This window comes from Suncus etruscus, chromosome 13 (assembly GCF_024139225.1).
Source record: "Suncus etruscus isolate mSunEtr1 chromosome 13, mSunEtr1.pri.cur, whole genome shotgun sequence".
NCBI lineage: Eukaryota > Metazoa > Chordata > Mammalia > Eulipotyphla > Soricidae > Suncus > Suncus etruscus.
In genome coordinates, this window is record NC_064860.1 from 35,945,769 (window position 1) to 35,964,996 (window position 19,228).

General features: G+C 32.6%; 1 protein-coding gene across 2 annotated transcripts in view; it reads left to right on the top strand.

Annotated features, from left to right (window-relative positions):
- The window catches only part of LSAMP (limbic system associated membrane protein), a 697,625-nt gene that overhangs the window by 326,408 nt on the left and 351,989 nt on the right, over positions 1-19,228 (top strand). For both annotated transcript variants that reach the window (XM_049785794.1, XM_049785793.1), the window contains exon 2: positions 16,506-16,738. In XM_049785794.1, the coding sequence (XP_049641751.1) occupies positions 16,506-16,738 (233 nt within the window). The remainder of the gene's footprint in view (positions 1-16,505; positions 16,739-19,228) is intronic.

Below are 19,228 nucleotides of genomic sequence, written 5' to 3' on the forward strand. Positions count from 1 at the left end.
ATTGTGGTCTCAGCTGTTAGGCAGTTTAGATATGGCAATTAAGCATCATTTTAGGAACCTTATGCAGGTATACTTTATCTGCATGGTCTGTGTCTATTGTACAAACAGCATTTCATGTCTGATTTATAACCCACAGAGTCTGCCACAAATCACTCAGTTCTAACATTATAGTAACCCATCTAGACTCTATGGATATTTCATGTAAATTGCAATAAAACTATATTTGTATTTTTCAGAAAGATTGTGGCATATAAGACTTCTTTAACCTTTCATCACAACATATTGAAAGAGAAGTTATAGTTAAAGGGTTTTTTGGACATAATTTTTCCTATGATCACCCACTTCACAGAACCTACTAAAAAGATAGGGTGACATGGTTAATAATGTGGAGAAATACAAAAAAAATCATGTTACTCATGTCAGAGACATTTTTATAGTTCACTTCCAGTAGACCACCAAGGGATCACACTGTAAAAATATTATTTTATCTTGTATATTTATATGACTCAACAGGTTACCATCCATGCTCTTTAAAAAATGAATAATCTAGATTAACATAACAAAATAAAAAGGTTAGTACTGATGCAATATTGTTAATCTCTTCTAAACATCACTAAAAATATATATTGATTTCCTTAAATGGAGAGTCCAAGATTGGGTAGGCAGCATGAAAGAAAAATATTAAGTAAACCTAATTTGATTTTATTGTTGACGCTGGAAAAAATTAGCATCGCCTCACGCTGATTTGTATCTAACTCTAGCTTCCCAGAATTGCACTCTTTCCTATATAATAAAGAATGTTCAGCACTTATTTTTTGCTTGGAGCTAACTGACTGAGCTGTTTTGCATTGAATACAAGTCTTTTGATCTTAATCTATTTTCTTCTTACCGTTTTGCATTTTGTTGTTACTAAAACTTAGTAATTACAGAAAATCTATAAGAGAAAACTGTCAAATTATCTTGAAATATTAGACTCATAGGATAGTTCTATGCTGGGCTCTATGGTAACCACAGAGATCTTCTGTGCACACCGTTATTAAGAAAGAAATCAGTTTGGCCGGAGGGATAGCACAGCAGAAGATCTTTGCCTTGCATGTGGCTGACCCAAGACGAACCTGGGACTACTCCCCAGTGTCACATATGGTACCTCAATCCAGGATCTATTTCTGAGCACATAGCCCAGGAGTAACCCCTGAACATCACCAGATGTGGCCCAAACACAAAGAAAGAAAGAAAGAAAGAAAGAAAGAAAGAAAGAAAGAAAGAAAGAAAGAAAGAAAGAAAGAAAGAAGAAAGAAAGAAAGAAAGAAAGAAAGAAAGAAGAAAGAAAGAAAGAAAGAAAGAAAGAAAGAAAGAAGAAAGAAAGAAAGAGAAAGAAAGAAAGAAAGAAAGAAGAAAGAAAAAGAAAAAAGGAAGAAAAATAAAGAAGAAAGAATGAGAAAGGAAGAAAGAAAAACAAAGAAATAAAGAAAAAGAAATGAAGAAAGAAAGAAAGAAGAAATAAGAAAAAGAAAGAGAGAAAAAGAAAGAAGAAAGAAAGAAGAAAGAAAGAAAGAAAGAAAGAAAGAAAGAAAGAAAGAAAGAAAGAAAGAAAGAGAAAGAAAGAAAGAAAGAAAGAAAGAAAGAAAGAAAGAAAGAAAGAAAGAAGAAAGGAAGGAAGAAGGAAGGAAGGAAGGAAGTAAGGAAGGAAGGAAGGAAGGAAGGAAGAGAAAGAAGAAAGAAAGAAGAAAGAAAGAAAGAAAGAAAAAGAAAGAAAGAAGAAAGAAAGAAAGAAAGAAAGAAAGAAGAAAAGAAAGAAAGAAAGAAAGAAAGAAAGAAAGAAGAAGAAAGAAAGAAAGAGAGAGAAAGAGAGAGAGAGAAAGAAATAAAGAAAGAAAGAGAAAGAAAGAAAGAAAGAAAGAAAGAAAGAAAGAAAGAAAGAAAGAAAGAAAGAAAGAAAGAAAGAAAGAAAGAAAGAAAGAAAGAAAGAAAGAAAGAAAGAAAGAAAGAAAGAAAGAAGAAAGAGAAAAAGAATTTACTTTTTTTTCTGTCTGATTTTGTTATCCTTTAAGACAGATTTTCTAGAATTCCCTTTATTCTGTTACATTATTCTTTGATTTAGTGTTATGTAGAGGTAGTGCAACTCTACAATATTGCATATTTAAAATTACTTTTATTAGGGAAAATTTTAATTGAAGGTGCTTCTTTTCACAACCTCAAATCATTTTTGCACTGATAGATTTAGAACAGGGAAATTTGAGACTTCATCTTCTAATTTTATAATTAAGAAGCAGAGATGTAATTTTAATGTTAGGCATCATGTGATTGCAGTATTATCCAGATAGAATAATGTTAAGAGAAATTAAATAATTGATTAACTAAGAGAATAAAGGAAATAAATAATAAATGAGCAAAACTTGGTGTTTGTTTTGAACCACACTTGGCAGTGTGTTGGACTTATTCCTACCTCTGCACTCTGATCATTCTTACTTGGTTGGGGATTCCAAGAATCAATGCCAGGCCAGCCTCATGAAAGGCAAATGACCTATCCTCTCTACTATGACAGGAGTGGAGGGCTTTATAATCAAATATGTATTTATATGCCTGCTGACAGGTAGGAGGGAACCTGGGGACATGGTGAAAGTAAGGTCAAACTGGCAGTGGTGTTACTTTGAAGCAGGTGGGTTCTTGAGAAATTTATAAAATATTTGCATGCAAAACTCAGAAAATAAAGAAATTAGATTCCGTTGTACAATTTAGATAGATAATTAAGTGTCCCTCACAGATGCCCAGGTCTCTCTTGTATTCTGGTGCCAAACTGCACTGTCCCATGTACCACCTTCTTATCCCATTCTCCATGCCCTGTTTACCTCTAGTGATTGTTCCTGTGTTGCTCTTTGTCCAGTTCACACTATCCGAATCTGAAATTGTGTCGCTGGTGCTTTCCCAGAAACCATTGTCCTGAATTTGTTAGTGATGTAAGTGGAAGTTCCTGGAAGTTATGTGAGGTTGGGAGAAGGGAGGCATCAGCTCCAAGGATGGTTGCCACTTTCTCTCTCCCCACCTCTGCACCCTAATGGTAGCCTAGTAGATCTAGGACTATTGAGGCCTTGCCCTAGCAAGGAAAGCAAAGTCATTCCTAGATTGTGCCCAGGTCTTTTGGGTTCAAGACTTTTTTATGGAAAACTTTTCAAATTAAAAAAAATAAATCTAATTATGTTATATTACTAGATAATGAACACTCTGCTATTATGCATGATTTAGTTGTGGACATGACACTGGTCTACAACTGTGTCAGAAAGCAGCTGAAGATGCTTAACATCAATACTTGAATATTCCTCAGTATGGCATCAGTATAAATTATTCAGATCATTAGGATTCATTTTGTTTGGTTGGTTTTTGGTTTTTGGTTTCTGTTTCTGTGTCACACCTGGTGGTGCTCAGGGATTACTCCTGGCTCTCCACTCAGAAATTGCTACTGGCAGGCTTGGGTGACCATATGGGATGCTGGGGATTGAATCCGGGTCCATCTTGGGACAACCACATGCAAGGCACACACCCTACCACTTGTGCTACCACTCAGGCCCCTCATAAGGATTCTTAAATACAAAACTTTAAGAAAGGGCACACCAAAAGATGATGTTTAAGATCATATTCAAGTCTACCAGACAAGATGAGAGGCACTGCCTTATTAGAAAACACATTTTCAGAAATGATTTTTATTAGACATTTTTTCAAGAGATACTTTATTTATTAATATTTTATATATCTATTTTAGTGTACTAGACCACATCATTGAGAAGACACTACTGTTTTTCTCGGGCACAGAGTAAAGAGTGTATAGAAATGAAGTAGATATTTTAGAAAAGACAAAATGGTTTTGTCTTTTATTCTTCTTTCAAAATCACTAAGAATAGTAAAGTTCTTCCATGATGAACATTATATAAGAGAAGAGACATCTCAAAGAATGTGAAATGATAGGAGAAAAATTCTTGGTATTTTCATCCATTCGCTAAACAATTGTTGAGTGATTTTAAGTGTCAGGTAATTTAAGAGGCTATAGATATATGGAGATTGAGGAGAAATTCACAAGCATTATTCTTAAAAAGTTATGAAAGCAGAGAAACAAATAAAATGGTAGCATAACAAGGAAGTAAATAGGAAAATTGAAGAACATTTGAGAATAAAGGATAATTCTTTTTTTTATTTTTTATTTTTTTTGGATAATTTTGATGGAATTTTTTTAGTAAGTAGGAAATTGCCATATGAAAAACATTGCAATAGATTCATAGGTTTAAAAGAAAAACAAGAATAGAAAAAAAACTGGAATAAAATTCAGGACAGAAAGGTATATTTGGGTCGATCAAGCTGGGAAGGGAAGTGTAGCTGAGTTACAATATGTGAATCTAATTGAAATCTCACTAATAAAAAACAAATTCATTTAAAGAAGACAATAATAATCAGCTTTATGAGTTTCTTTCCTTCAGAAGTTTAGCAGCCCATTTAGACAATACAATAAATTAATCTGTTTCATGTGTGTTCCTTTCTTATGGAAGAGAAATAGTATTTTATGTATATTGGATGAAATATCAGAAGTAAGAAATAACAGAAAGTTAGAACACCAATGGGAATTTAACAACAGGGGAGGTCCTAAAACACAATTAATTGGTGGTAAAAATAAAAAAAAATAGGGAAAGTTAATAAATTCAACAAGTCAATCTCTCTTAGGAACAAGAAAGTAAAATAATATTTGGTTACTAAATGTCATAAGTAAAAGGAAATGAGTATAGCTAAGTTAGGGTTCATAGGAGGATTGTGATTCTATTAACAGAAACTGGGAATTTAGAAGGAGGATATGTAAAGGTGGGAAGCAGTAAGTTTCTGTGAATCTGATGAGGTCATAATTAAAGTCCAAACGTCACATGACATATATGAATATTACTCCATGAAAGCAAGTGAGAAAAGAACATAGTCCTGGTTAAAAATAATATTTGAAAGGTATAGGGTAGGAACAATTACATAAAATATAAAATGGCAGAAGTAGGATTAGGACAAGAAAATAAAGAATTGGTGGTGAATGAATTAAAAGACAATGAATAGATTAAATAGAACAAACACTAGGGATTAAACCACTGACTTCACAAATCATTTCAAAATGAGTCTTTATTGAGACAGTTGAAGATGTCTTATTTTTATGGAGAGCAGACATTAATTAGAAAATATGATGTTAACTACTCAAAATAACATTGTGATTAAAATAAACATAATAAGAATAATATAATACAGGTCATGTCTCTAAGAATATAAATAAATTTCAGAACTAGAGACACAGTACTGTATGTAAATTGATTGCCTTGCATATGGTCAACCTGAGTTCAATACCCAGTACCACGTATGATGATCAAAGCATGACCAGGAGTGATCCTTGGAATAAGCTAGGATAACTATGAGTATATCTTAAGGATCTATGGATGTGGCCCAAAACAAAATAAACAAGAAATTAATTAGAGGCTAGAGCGGTGGCACGGGGGGTGGGGGTGGGGGTAAGGCGTATGCCTACCGGTACAAGTCTAGGAAGAACTGTAGTTCAATCCGCCGGCGTCCCATATGGGACGCATAGCCAGGAGTAACCCCTGAGTGTCACCGGGTGTGGCCCAAAACTAAAAAAAGAAAAAAGGCAAAGTTGGCTTTTGGGGGCTGGAGAGATAGCACAGCAGTAGGCGTCTGCCTTGCATGCAGAAGGATGGTGGTTCGAATGCTGACATCCCATATCCCAAGCCTGCCGAGGGCGATTTCTAAACATAGAGCCAGGAGTAGCCACTGAGCACTGCCGAGTGTGACCCCCCCCAAAAAAAAAGAAATTAATTAGAGTTTCTAGAGATTCAAAATGTTTGGCAATAAATGATAAATAATCAAGATAAATTTATAAGAAATTCCAAAGTTTTACCTAAGAATGTTCCAATTAGATTTAGCCATTTCACCCTCTTTGTCTATAATATACCAGTCATATATTGAAAATCACAGTGTATATAACTCAAAGCTAGAGTGCCCCCATCGCAGGGAGTCTGAGAAGATACAATAAAAATCTCTAAAGTCCAAGAGATGGTCCTTTTGATCACAGAGAACTTACTAGAACTGAGTATGACATTCACCTTAAAGCATTTGTCACAGACTATAGCCCAAGCTATCAGTGACATTTCATAGATAACTTGTATGGTGATGTAGTACAAGAAGTGTTTGTCTTTGACTTCCATCTGCAGTTTGAATAGAGTGACTTCAGAAGAACTCTCACAGATAGGTTTTCCTTTTCTAACTCATATCTTACTGCTTTCATTCCAATTCTAACTTCTGAAGGCAATTTTGATCATTGATTCCAACTCCTTTTCATGTACTAACTTTATTTTTATCTGATCAAGACAAAAAGGTCTTCAAAGAGAGATTTTGATAAAGGGAGGGAAATGGGGGGGGGGATAATAAAATTTGCAAAAATCGGCTATTACACAAGGATGAAAGCTCCTTATACAATGATCCTTTAAAAAAATGGCTGTAGAAAAAAATAACTTTACGGATAAGAAATATAAAATGTGTTGTGGGTGGAAAACAATTTATGGAGAAGCAAACCTGTAAGTCAGAAATTTTCTATTATTATGTTTCTATGTGAGAAATATCCTTACCATTAGACACATACAATCCAACAATCCATTGGATTTCTGTCAACAGAAGAGGCAAGTTATTTCATTCATTTAAAATGAATCTGTTTGATGATAAACACCCTACAATTTGTAGCATCTGTAGTTTCCTATTCCATATTTACATCCACAAACTATATTTCAATGAAAATAAACACTTCTTTCATTTGATTATATTCAGCTAGTTTTATTAGTTTTATTCTGCTTCTAACAGTAAAGACAAAGCAGGCAACATGTTTTATTATAACACATGGATTTATAAAGTGCTTTATAGTACAGTTGTTTTAGTAACTAAGTGTCCTGATAACAATCTCACCATCAGTGACCCAATTTCTCACCTTCCACCTAATTCTGTTCCTTGAAGGTACAAATTTACTATATATTTTTGATACAACACAATGGCAAATGAATTATCAAAACTTAGATTGTTTAGTGTCAATTTTTAATCATTCTTCTATCTCTCAATGGTGTCACTAATGTCATTGTTTAAGAATTTATTAAATCCTTGGTACTAATTGAGCCTTCTCTTACTGATTTAGGCTCACTGAACTGAATGGTCTTCATAACTTTCTCATCATACGTGCTATAATACTACTGGGTTGACACTATGAAATTTGAGGCATCATGTATCTTCCCATATCTATAGATCTGGAACAATTTGATGGCTAGGCTTTTTGATAAGTTTTAGTTGTGCAGTTGAGGCATATCTTTGGAAGATTGTTGAGTATGTTTTCTAGCTTCTGTGCCTTTGGACAAAAAGGTGGATCTGCCTACCCCATTTCTAAGATGGCCCCAAATGTTTTAGCCTGACAAATCTACCTGGGAAGATTCAATGGCCCTCATATTCTTTTGGAGTTTAGTGGCAGAACTGGGCTGTTTTTCTTCCAGCAAGATGAAGGGTATGGACGTGGAAGTGCTGTTTTTTCCAGTGGTTATGGTGGTCAATTAATCTAGAATACTGAACAGTTTTTAGATTAGTCATACCTGGGAAAATTAGGTTCTTCATTATTCTTTTTGAGTTCACTGATGGAGCTAGATCATTGAATCCAGTTTATTTGTATGCCAGAGCCCTTTTCTAATGGTTATGCTGACAGGCATTTTCATTCCTTACTTGCATACTTCTCTACATTAATTCTGTTATATTATGTATGCTATATTAAGTATCATATCTTATAAGAAATTACTTGATCTACATTAGATCTAAAGTCATGTAATGATAATTCATATATTATAACATATTTCATCCCTAATGATAACATTTACATAATACTAAGAAATTTCCACAGTTTAGTGGTTATATTTGCCTTACATTTACATAATACTTCATATTATAATACTATAAGTGGTTGGATTTTTAAGTGAAACATAAAATAGTCCCTAGAGCTTTAATGACATGCCTTATACAATAGACATTTTTTTCTAAATGAATTCTAATTCATTGTAAACACTTTTATTTTCTCCTAAATGCTGGAGTAATATAAGGAGTAAATTTCTACATGGCACAAAGGACAGTGTTTTTCTTTGTAGAACTTAATATACTTTTGATGTTCTTGTAATGATTCTGAATGTAATTTTTTAAATGGCTCTAGATTTGTTGTTAATTGCATAGTAAGTGAAAGTTTAAACTAAAAATCTGAGCCAGGATTCTGTCTAAATTTTATTTATTCAGTTATTTCAAAGATACAACTTAAGGACTTTTTACCTTTCTAAATGAGAGAAATTTTTCACAAAAAGTGTATCTCATAGCAAGAACCAAAAAAGAAAAAAACTGCTTATCATCCTCACTCAGATAAGTGGGGAGGAAATAGAAAGAATTCGTTGTTCAAATGACAAGAAAGCTTGTAGAAACTTGCTACTTTTCAGTGAGAGAGAATGTAATTTATGCATTTAAATGGAAAAAAAGTCCTTTTAATGCAAACTGAAATTCATTAAACACAAAATATACTTCATGTAACACAGGAGGAACTGAAGTCTGACAAGCAAATTTTAGTAGACCGCAAAGTACTGGAATGACCAGTTTTTATCCTTGTTCAGACTGTCATAGGAAGAGAGCAGTATGTGGCTTCACTAGATTTAATTAAAATAAGTCCTACTTGGAGACTAGAGTGGTGGTTATGCAGAGGTATGCCAAATCCTTCTTAGCATTCCAGAGAAAGTCTTAGAACCTCAATATATATTGCTATATAACTATGATGCAGCATCCTGATTTCAGTTTAACATTTATGAAATTTAGAAGACCCACAGAGGACCAAATGAATTAAAGAGGTAACAAGAATCTAGATAATCTATTCCTTAAATGTTGATGTCCTTAGAGTTGTCTTTAACAAGCAAATGACTGAAGTAAACAATACAATCTGATTTAACTCCCCCAAAAAAGAAATTTTATAAAAGAATATTCATGATCCAAATTATAAAAGTACATAAGGATAACATTTATTAGTTTCTTTAAAGCTTACTCTAAAGACATTAGCAACATTTGTACTCATTTGAGTGATATGTCTCTTATTTCTCTCCTAAAGAACAACTTTGATGGTCTTCAGTAATAGGGGCACATAAAAGGCTATACAATTATTCTTTAAAATCAACCCATATAAACATTGCAACTACACATTGAAGTATGATTAAAACCTTTACTTATAAATTGGAAACTCAAGGGCAGAGAGTTTAGGCAATTATCCCAAGATCATCACTTAGTAAGTGATTTTGAGTGCAGCCTTGTAGGATGTTTTGCCTTGCATGCAAGAGACCCAAATTTGATCTCTGGAACTTCATATGGTCATTAATGCACTACCTGAAGTAATTCCAAACTTCAGAGCTAGGAGTAATCCTTGAGCATTTCTTGTTGTAGCCCAAAACAAAACAAAAGGTTGAACTAGAATGTAGAAGGGGTTGTTGAAACCATAACCACACCCATTATGTTGTCTTCCTTTGCTACATAATTTGCTTATAACTTCTGAATAATTAAATATAACTTTTCACTTCAGTTTTGGCAATAATGAATCTTGGTGTTATTAAAGATGATTATTTTTTAGAACAATAGTGACTCTAGGAAATACCCTTGAAGAGTCTGGGTAGTGAGCATTTTTAGTGGGTAACATATAAAGAGAGAAACTTCTTGAATGTAACTTACAGAAATCAAAATATTTTTATATATTATTATACTTCTTTATAACTTTCTATTTTAAATCACAAATGTGCACCATGTGAATATTAGTATAAGCATATATACTGTTTTATATTGTATAAATTTTTCCATATACATCACATCATATGATTTATTGAACTACTTTAAAGTTTTTCTAACTGATGAAAATGGCATTAGACCTGTTTTACTTATGAAAAAGTCAAGGCACAGAAATTGTATGCTTAGACTTATTCATACTCTGTATTAATTTTGTTAATATTAAAACTAAAAATCAATCAATTATGTGCAGGAACTACACATAATACCAACACTTCATCAGCTGTGTAAAAACTCAATTTTAATAACCAATAATGAATTTACATAAATATGTTTCCTGTGCTTTACTCCTGTGTTTTAAATACTTCTTGTACCATTTTCTTTACTTTGGTGTGTTGCATGTACAGGTGTGCTTGCCAGTACATCTAAATAAGCATAAAGAAATTAAGTAAAAAGACATAATCCCAACCAGCAGACACTAGAGTGATGTTAGACTAAATTAAGCATAAATCTAGAAAAATAAACTATCACTAAAGTTAGATTAGTTTCTAGTTCTAAAGGATCAAGATCAAAAGTGAAGATATGTATTAAACAAGAAATAACAGCCTAAAACTCAGGCATGGGTCAAAACAGAATCCAGGACTGTAAAGATTTAGATATTGGAGCAAGACAGAAAGTGAAGCCTATTGTTGTAGGCCCACTAGTAATAGCAACTAAGGTCAGCAGTGAATTCCTGTTGTTTTTTATAAGTTTAATTTAAGATGAGAGTGAAGCATGGGCAATCCAAGGTTATTAATAATTCAATTATTCCTTGAATTTGTTTTTTAAACTAAACTCATAGTTTTAGATATATTTTATTCATATAGTTACATACTATACTTAAAATAATATTCTAACATCAAATTAAGGAATTTTTATTCCAAATAATCAGACCTCAAGCTACAATATTCAATAATACGCTTTGTATATTTACTGAATCCACATTTTAATTCTGGGAATAAAATTACTTGTCAAACTAAGTATCTTTTCTTACAGTTGGAAATGTTTCAATGATCGTTTTGCTGGTTCAATAGAGTTTTTATATTTATGGTTAATACTACAAGTTAATACTACAATATTTTAATTCAAAATTCTTTTTTTTAATTTTCATGAGCACTCATTTATTTCCATTTTCCATAACATTCTGAAACACTTCTTTTTTTCTTCTTTTTTTTTTTTTTTTTTGGTTTTTGGGCCACACCCGGTGACGCTCAGGGGTTACTCCTGGCTATGCGCTCAGAAGTCGCTCCTGGATTGGGGGACCATATGGGATGCTGGGGGATCGAACCGCAGTCCGTCCTAGGCTAGCGCAGGCAAGGCAGGCACCTTACCTTTAGCGCCACCGCCCGGCCCCTTTTTTTCTTCTTTATGTGAACATCTTGATTACATAAATGATTGTGATTAGGTTTCAGTCATGTAAAGAACACCCCCTTCACCAGTGCAACATTCCCACCACCAATGTTCCCAATCTCCCTCCATTCCACCCCACTCCCACCTGTACTCCAGACAGGCTTTCCAGTTTCCTCATTCATTCACTTGATTATGGTAGTTCTCTATGTAGTTATTTCTATAGCTGTACTCACCACTGTTTGTGGTGAGCTTCATGGAGTGAGCTGGTGTTCCAGCCTTCCTCTCATTGTCTCTGAGGATTGTTACAAAAATGACTTTTTTAATTCAAAATTCTTGAATTTTAGCTTTTTTGGGTCACCCAGATCTTTTATAAGATTAAGAACCATGACCATACCAAATTAATGCTCATTAAAAATATTTCTCTGTGAATAAAAGCCAATAATGCCATTTATAAACAAGTGTTTCCTAATAAATTGAGTATTTCTTTCTCTCCTGGATAATACTGACCTATTTTTAACAAAAGGTAATTATTTACCTACTATTAAATAAGAAAGCTATCAAATTGTATGTTTCTCATTTACCATCAAGCATATAAGATTCTATTGCTATATAGTTATTTCACAGAAATAAACCAACCAAAAACGCACCATACATTAGCTATAAACTGATTATAACCAGAGCGTTTTTGATTTAAGTATAGTGTATTATGAAATGGCCCTATAGTCCAAGGACTTTATTAATGACAACTTAGAACCTATAAATTATTTTAAAAATGTTGAAAAAAAATCCCATTGCACTATGGATATTTCCAGATCCTTCAACTCACTATTAAGATCTACCGTATCTTGATTTTTTTTTCTTTTTTTGTTTTGGGTCACACCGGTTAATGCTCAGGGGTTACTCCTGGCTATGCGCTTAGAAATCGCTCATGGCTTGGGGGACCATATGAAATGCTGGGGGATCAAACAGTGGTCTGTCCTAGGTCAGCCACTTGCAAGGCAAATGCCCTACTGCTGTGCCACACTCTGGCCCTATATCTTAATTTTTTAAGTTTGATCCTAGCAAACTTTTTTGATAAAATTTGTCTTCACTTGTTTGTAAGGGTGGAATTGGGTAGTAATGCAGGATAAAGTTGTCATTTACATCATAGGATGTTTAACAATTATGTTTAGTAACTAGATGCTAGAAATAAATTACTCATCTTTTTTATGAAAACCCAAAACAAAGTCTCCAGATATTGCTAAATATCAGGAAGCACTAATTGCCATTACAGAAGCATTATCCAACTGTTCTTTTTTTAATTTAAAAAATTTACCTCCATATCTAATGTTTCTTGACCATACTACTGAAAATATGAGGACAGATAACAGATAAAAGGTCAAACAAAATATATTTGTTTTTATCAGGTAATAGACTTTGAAATTTAAAATTGAGTTCTACTAGAAATTTTGGATAAATTCTAGTGCTAAGTGAAATAAATTCTAATGCTAAGTTTATTTTTAATGGCTAGTCAGCTTATTAAATATAAGGAGATGTGTTTAGAAGCAATTGAATAGACTAAATATCTGATATATGTATAGCACTTACATCATGGACGCGCTGTCAGTAAATATGCTATTAAGTCAGTCATCGATATAAAACAAATTTAACATTTCTTTTCTGCCTCCAATTGCATTTGTCTTTTTGGAAGCATAATTCCCAGACGTACACAGAATGAGTTGAATTGTCAATGTGCCTGCTTGGATAAGTGTGTATAACATATCTGGTATAAAGTGTTTGCGGAGTTCAAATTCTTGAGTTCTTTATTAGCTTGTTGATTCTTTGTGACAATTTTACGGCTTCCTATATACTGAACAGGGAAGATAAAAATTGGTTTGGCTGACATTTCTGTAATATTTTAGCTTATTTTATTTAATATGATTTTATAGTTAAAGTCAATGATCCTTCTGATGTTTATGAGTTTGTGGTTAAAATGTAAAATCCACAAAATATTTATTTTGTATTTTTGTGGGGGGTTTTTTTGCCATTATTCATTTGTGATAGACCTATTTACTTTCCAGTGGTGATCTTTCTTCATGATGAAAATATTGAGACAATTTTAAAAATTCTCACTTTGATATTAATGACACAGAGCATCCTAAAATGTTTCTTTTTATGTATTTACTTTGTATATGTTACTATTTTCTTAAAGGTGTTCAAAATTATTTTCATTTATCTATGTCACAAATAAGTAACAAATGTTGTGTGAATATGTAGTAGCTATATGTTAAAAGTAAATTTAGTTAAATTCACTCTTCAGCAAATGTCTACAGTCCGTAGTACATTTATGTTACTATTTATTGTGAGGCTTCCCTAGGTTAATTAAGGAAGGCCACTGTCATTACCTGGTTTATGAAGAAAAATATGTTAAATTAATACCATTTCAATGTGGAGTAGGATTATATCATACCCAGGGAAAAAGAGGGCATACTAAAGAAAGATTGTTTATAAAGTGGCAGTCAGCATTATATCTGTATATCCCATCTGCCTGCCAGAAAAGTTGTGGGACTTTCTCTGTGCCTCTCCTCTTACCACCTCTCTTTGAGGGGCAGTTCTTTCTACATCTTGGGATGATTCGTAACACTGTAAAGTTATGTAGCAATCGGTCTGTAAAATCAGCATATGATTTGTTTAGTTTGGTATGTTTTGGTTTGTCTTGGTTGACACATCTGTTAATGCTCAGTTCAGTCACAAAATGTATATGAAAAGCCAGAGACATAGCATAGCAGGTAGTTCATTTGCTGTGAAAAAGATCTGAGACATTCTCCCTGTAGAAACTAAAATTTTGCCAAAGGGATTACAGATAGTTTTTGTCATGCTTAATTTTTCTTTCTATGTTCTTTTAAAATTGAGAACATTTGCACTTATCAGGAACTTTTCATTTTTGCTCTACTAATCTGAGTTTCTTACTCATTTTTTAATTTTCAGAATCTGATGCTTTTAATCTTTTTAACTAAGTAAAATTCAAAAAAATCATTATCTTTCTTTAGAATAAGTATTACAAATTTGGTTTATTTATTTTTCATAAGGTATACTCATATCTGCCAGAAATGCTATTAACATACTATTTCACACACTGGCAAGCCTGCTGCACTTGCAGCGTTATTCAGATTTATGGAAGATGCTGTGTACTTCAATTTCTTTTCCACAACATCTATATACTTATCTTTGACTTACTCACACTCAAAACCCTTAGGAGTGGGAAATGCATAAGGATGTGATGTAGATTCTGAAATCTAATCTAATGCTTATAATGGTGGAATATAACTTGAATCCGCCATGATACACATCTTTAGGAAGCATCTGTGAAAGAATACTCAAAGTTCAGAATTTAACAAATGTGACATATTATCAGTCCACTTATTTATTCTCAAGGATACTTAAATATATGGAGGTTGGTATAAATGACTTCTTTCTACATAAAAATACAATAGTTAGAAATCAATGCCATATAATTGTTTTGCCTCTGTAAAGTATACTGGTTATTTATTGCCAAATTTAATCTATTATAATACCTTAATCAATTGGATAGATTATATATAATTATATATTAATATATAATATATAATTATATATAGATAATATATTATCTATATATAAGAAAATACTCGAATTTATTAAAGTCTGATGCATCCTGAAAGAACTAAAAATCCCCTCTTGCAGAACAAATTACCAAAGCAGCATTATTCTCTCTCTCTCCCCCCTTGTCTCTGTCTTTTTCTCTCTGTCTTTCTGTCTCTCTCTGTCTCTAAATCTCTCTGTCTCTTTCTCTTTCACACACATATCTGGGGCACTACCTCCTCCATCTTTGTTTCTAATACTAATATATACTAATATATATTATATATTGGGGCCAGAGTACATAGTGCCTAGTGCATTTGCCTTACATGCGGTTGACCTGGATTCAATTTCTAGCATTTTATATGGTCCCCCAAGCATGCCAGGAGTTAGTTCTGAGCACAAGGCAAGAAGTAACTTCTGAGTTCCCAGTAGTGGCCCAAACACAAAAAAGAAAGGAAAGAAAATATATAATATATATTAATATTTTATTGAAACCATTATGATTTAAAAAAAGTTCTTTATAGTAGGGTTTCAGATATTCAAGGTATCAGGGCCAACTCCACCACCAGTGTGGACATGTCAGAGAGCATACCATGCCACCACCCGTGGCCTCAGCCTGCAAACATAACAGGTACATTTAAAATTTTGATTGTTAAAGTTTGGGACTCATTACTTCATTGTTGTTGACTTTAGTTCATATATTTAGTTCTGTCCTTTTATAATACCATTAATGCACTGAGATAACTTGCCCCACAGCCCACCCTTATGTTATATTTGTGTGTATCCTCCTCTACACAATATATTTTTCTTTTCATTGTACTCTAGGGCCAAAAGTATTTGAGACAGCTCCCATTTAAACCATTGCATTTTTTCATACAGTTATTTTAAATACCATATATCTGTTACATCATTATGTATTTATCCTTCTTTTGCCTTACTTTATTTAACATATTTTCCAGTACCATTCATGTTGCAATAAATTGCATAATTACATCATTTCTTATAGCTATGTTGTATTCCAATGTGTATATGTACCACATCTTCATGATTCACTTGTCTATTGTTGGACATCTAGGCTGATTTCAACTCTTAGCTATTGTACTGCATACTGTAGTGAATAGTGGTATGTATACATATTTTTGGATCAGTTTTTTCTGTCCCCTAGTTGTCCCCAAAGTGGTATTATTGGCTCATATGGCAAATCAATGATTAGCTTACTGGAAACCCTTAATACTGTTTTTCATTGGATTTAAAACAGACAATATTCACATCAGCAGTAGATTGAGAGTTCCTTTCTCACCACATCTCTGCCAATACAAATTTTTCTCAATATTCTTGATATGTGCCTTCGCACTGGTGTCAGATGATATCTTATTGTCTTGATTAAGAATTTCCCCAAGAATAAAAGTACAGGACCAGTTGGGTTTATGGATGAGTTTTTTCAAACTTAGAAAAGAAATACTACCTTTGATCCTTAGACATTTCCAATTATGTAAGAGACTAATAAAAATGTATATTTAAAGGACAATTTTAACAATTCAGTATGAAATATGGCATAATATTTTGACTGTGCATATTTTTTCTTGATAGTCATTGAGTTCAATCATGTAAAAATATTTGTAAATCGAGATAAGCTAAAAATTAAATGTTGTTATTATCCTTTCTAGGTGCATTGTGGAAGACAAGAACTCCAAGGTGGCCTGGTTGAACCGTTCTGGTATCATCTTTGCTGGTCATGACAAATGGTCTCTGGACCCTCGGGTTGAGTTGGAGAAACGCCATTCTCTAGAATACAGCCTTCGAATCCAGAAGGTGGATGTCTATGATGAGGGTTCCTACACTTGTTCAGTTCAGACACAGCATGAGCCTAAGACCTCCCAAGTTTACTTGATTGTGCAAGGTAAGAAAAGTGTGCTTAAGCTTAAGTGAGTGGTAAGAAAGAGATAAGATGTAGATGATTAATTAATGTATAAAAATGTACAAATCCTTTCTGGGGAAAAATAACTCAATGTTAAATTGTTCTTGAGTGTTTTTCTTCTAAAATGATAAGATAAATGAGGGAAATATGAGAAATTATTTCTGATTTGAAACAACCTCTTTGGTACAAACACAAAAGAGGCCACAGCTGTTTCAATAATTTGTTATAGGGACACATGAAGAGACAAAATGCTTAAAGCCTTGTGAAGTTCACTTTGTCGAGCAGATCAGTATTAAAAATTTTTTGCCAAAGGTTTGGTTTTATTTGTCCTTAGTCTAAAGAATATTGCACTCTATATTTTATAACAGTAACCTTTTAGAAAAAAATAAATTTCCAGAAATTTTGACATCTTTTCAGCTGGCTAGCATGCTTCGTATTTTTTAATCTCAATTTAATGGCATTATTTGTGAGAAAATTTTGTGGCAAGGATCTGAAAAACATTGGGGACAATCAACTTTTACATTGGGATTTCCAAGGGCACATCTGAGTCATGGTTTTACAAGATAAACATCCTAAATGGCAGACACATGCCCCCAAACTATAGCTCTCTTGGGTACCTTTTTCCATCATTGCAGCATTAGAACAAAGCTGATCAGTTGCACAATTTTATTGCAAATAAACTCAATCCAGCAGCAGTTCCAATGCATTTATCAGGAAGATCTAAGCACTAACAAATATTAGGACTGTGTGCATGTATTCTTGATTTACAATTTTATGTAAATTTAATGCAAATTAGGCATGGCCCTAAGCCTTCTGTCAAGATTCCAAGGCAGTCAGTGATGTGGCAAACTTTGACTGTTGCTTCTATTAATGTGTTATGGATTTGATTATTGTAGCATTTAAATTATTGCTCTTCCTACTCCTCTGATGAATAGATCAAAACTGAAGTAAGATACATCAGAGACTGGTGCATGAGGTGGTTGAGTCATGTGACCTCTATTTCAGTCCATTTGCAATGGCTGACAGCTTAATTTTATTGCTTGTAAAGGAATGTCTACTGATTTTCAAAGTTACCATCATAGTCAGAGCATATGATTTTTTTAGTTTTTTTTAGACTACTGGAATTCCATAGGAGTAAAACAGTGCATAGATCTCCATTTATTTGTGTACTATAAATATGTAAATGCTTTAATTACACAATTCCACCCAAACAATATAACTACAGATGTATGCATGGAATCTAGAACTCACACATTCACATAACCATACAAACTTTTACACTATACATGTATGCATGCCTCTCAAAACAAAAATAGTTCTTTATTCAATGGCAAAGAAAGTGGAGAAAACTAATTTAAGTACTGTTCTAACAACTTAATAAACAACATTACATATAATTCCAACATAAATTTAATGCGTTTACTGCTTGTATTGCCATTCGAAAGTCACCAGACATCATAACTAGAAAATATCCATTGTCTATTTTCAAGATGAGGAAACAGTAATTTTTGGTGTTTTGTTAAAATTACACAAAGATTTCAGAATATTTTAGAATCAGTAAACCAGAAAGAAAATATGAAATACTTTTACATCGTATAGAAAAATTGTATTGACTTTAAGAACTCTGATTTATATTTAACTATGAGCACTGAATAACAAATGTCCAAGTTTACTCCTCTTTATTCTTATTTATCAGTGTATAAATGCTAGAATGAGGATAAAATATACTGCTTCATACCATATAAGGAAAGAACTGCCAGACATTATTTTCTTATTTTTAATAACATTATTAATGTTTATTAAGATTACAGTAGTCATATTATAATCATTATTATAATTTAACCTTATATAAGTTTTGGTATATTCTAATTAAAAACACAATAAGACACATGCCCAAGAGTGCCTACTCTTATTATTACATGAGTAAGAAAAGAAATTTTACTCTCTTATACAAAAGACTATTAGATTTCTTATTAAATATATTACTTTGAAAGAGAAAATGAATAATAAAACCCAATTTTTTCTTTGAAAAGGATAATGAGAAATAAAATGTGATTTTGTAAAATCTTTCTTTTATGAAGGAAGGGTTATACTTTCCTTGAATCTGAGTCAGATATAGAATATTTTGACAATTATACACACAAATGCATACTACACATATTTTGCATGTATGTTTTATATGTATATGCATTTATTCTTTCATACAGATGATCAGATTTTAGCATCAAGCAATATTTTTAAAATAAAGTTATATATTTACTTGAACTTTAAACATACTCAAATTTGTAATTCTGTTGTAACTTCCATTGTACATGCTGTTTCTTACTCTGTGGCTCAACTCTACATGTCTTTAGCACTTCATAAAATATTTTGGAAGGTCTCATTAGCATAAATCTTTCTGAAAAATACATGGGTTTCCTTGAGATTTTCAAATTCTATCTTGTTTACTGTGACCCTTTTTAAAGAAACTTT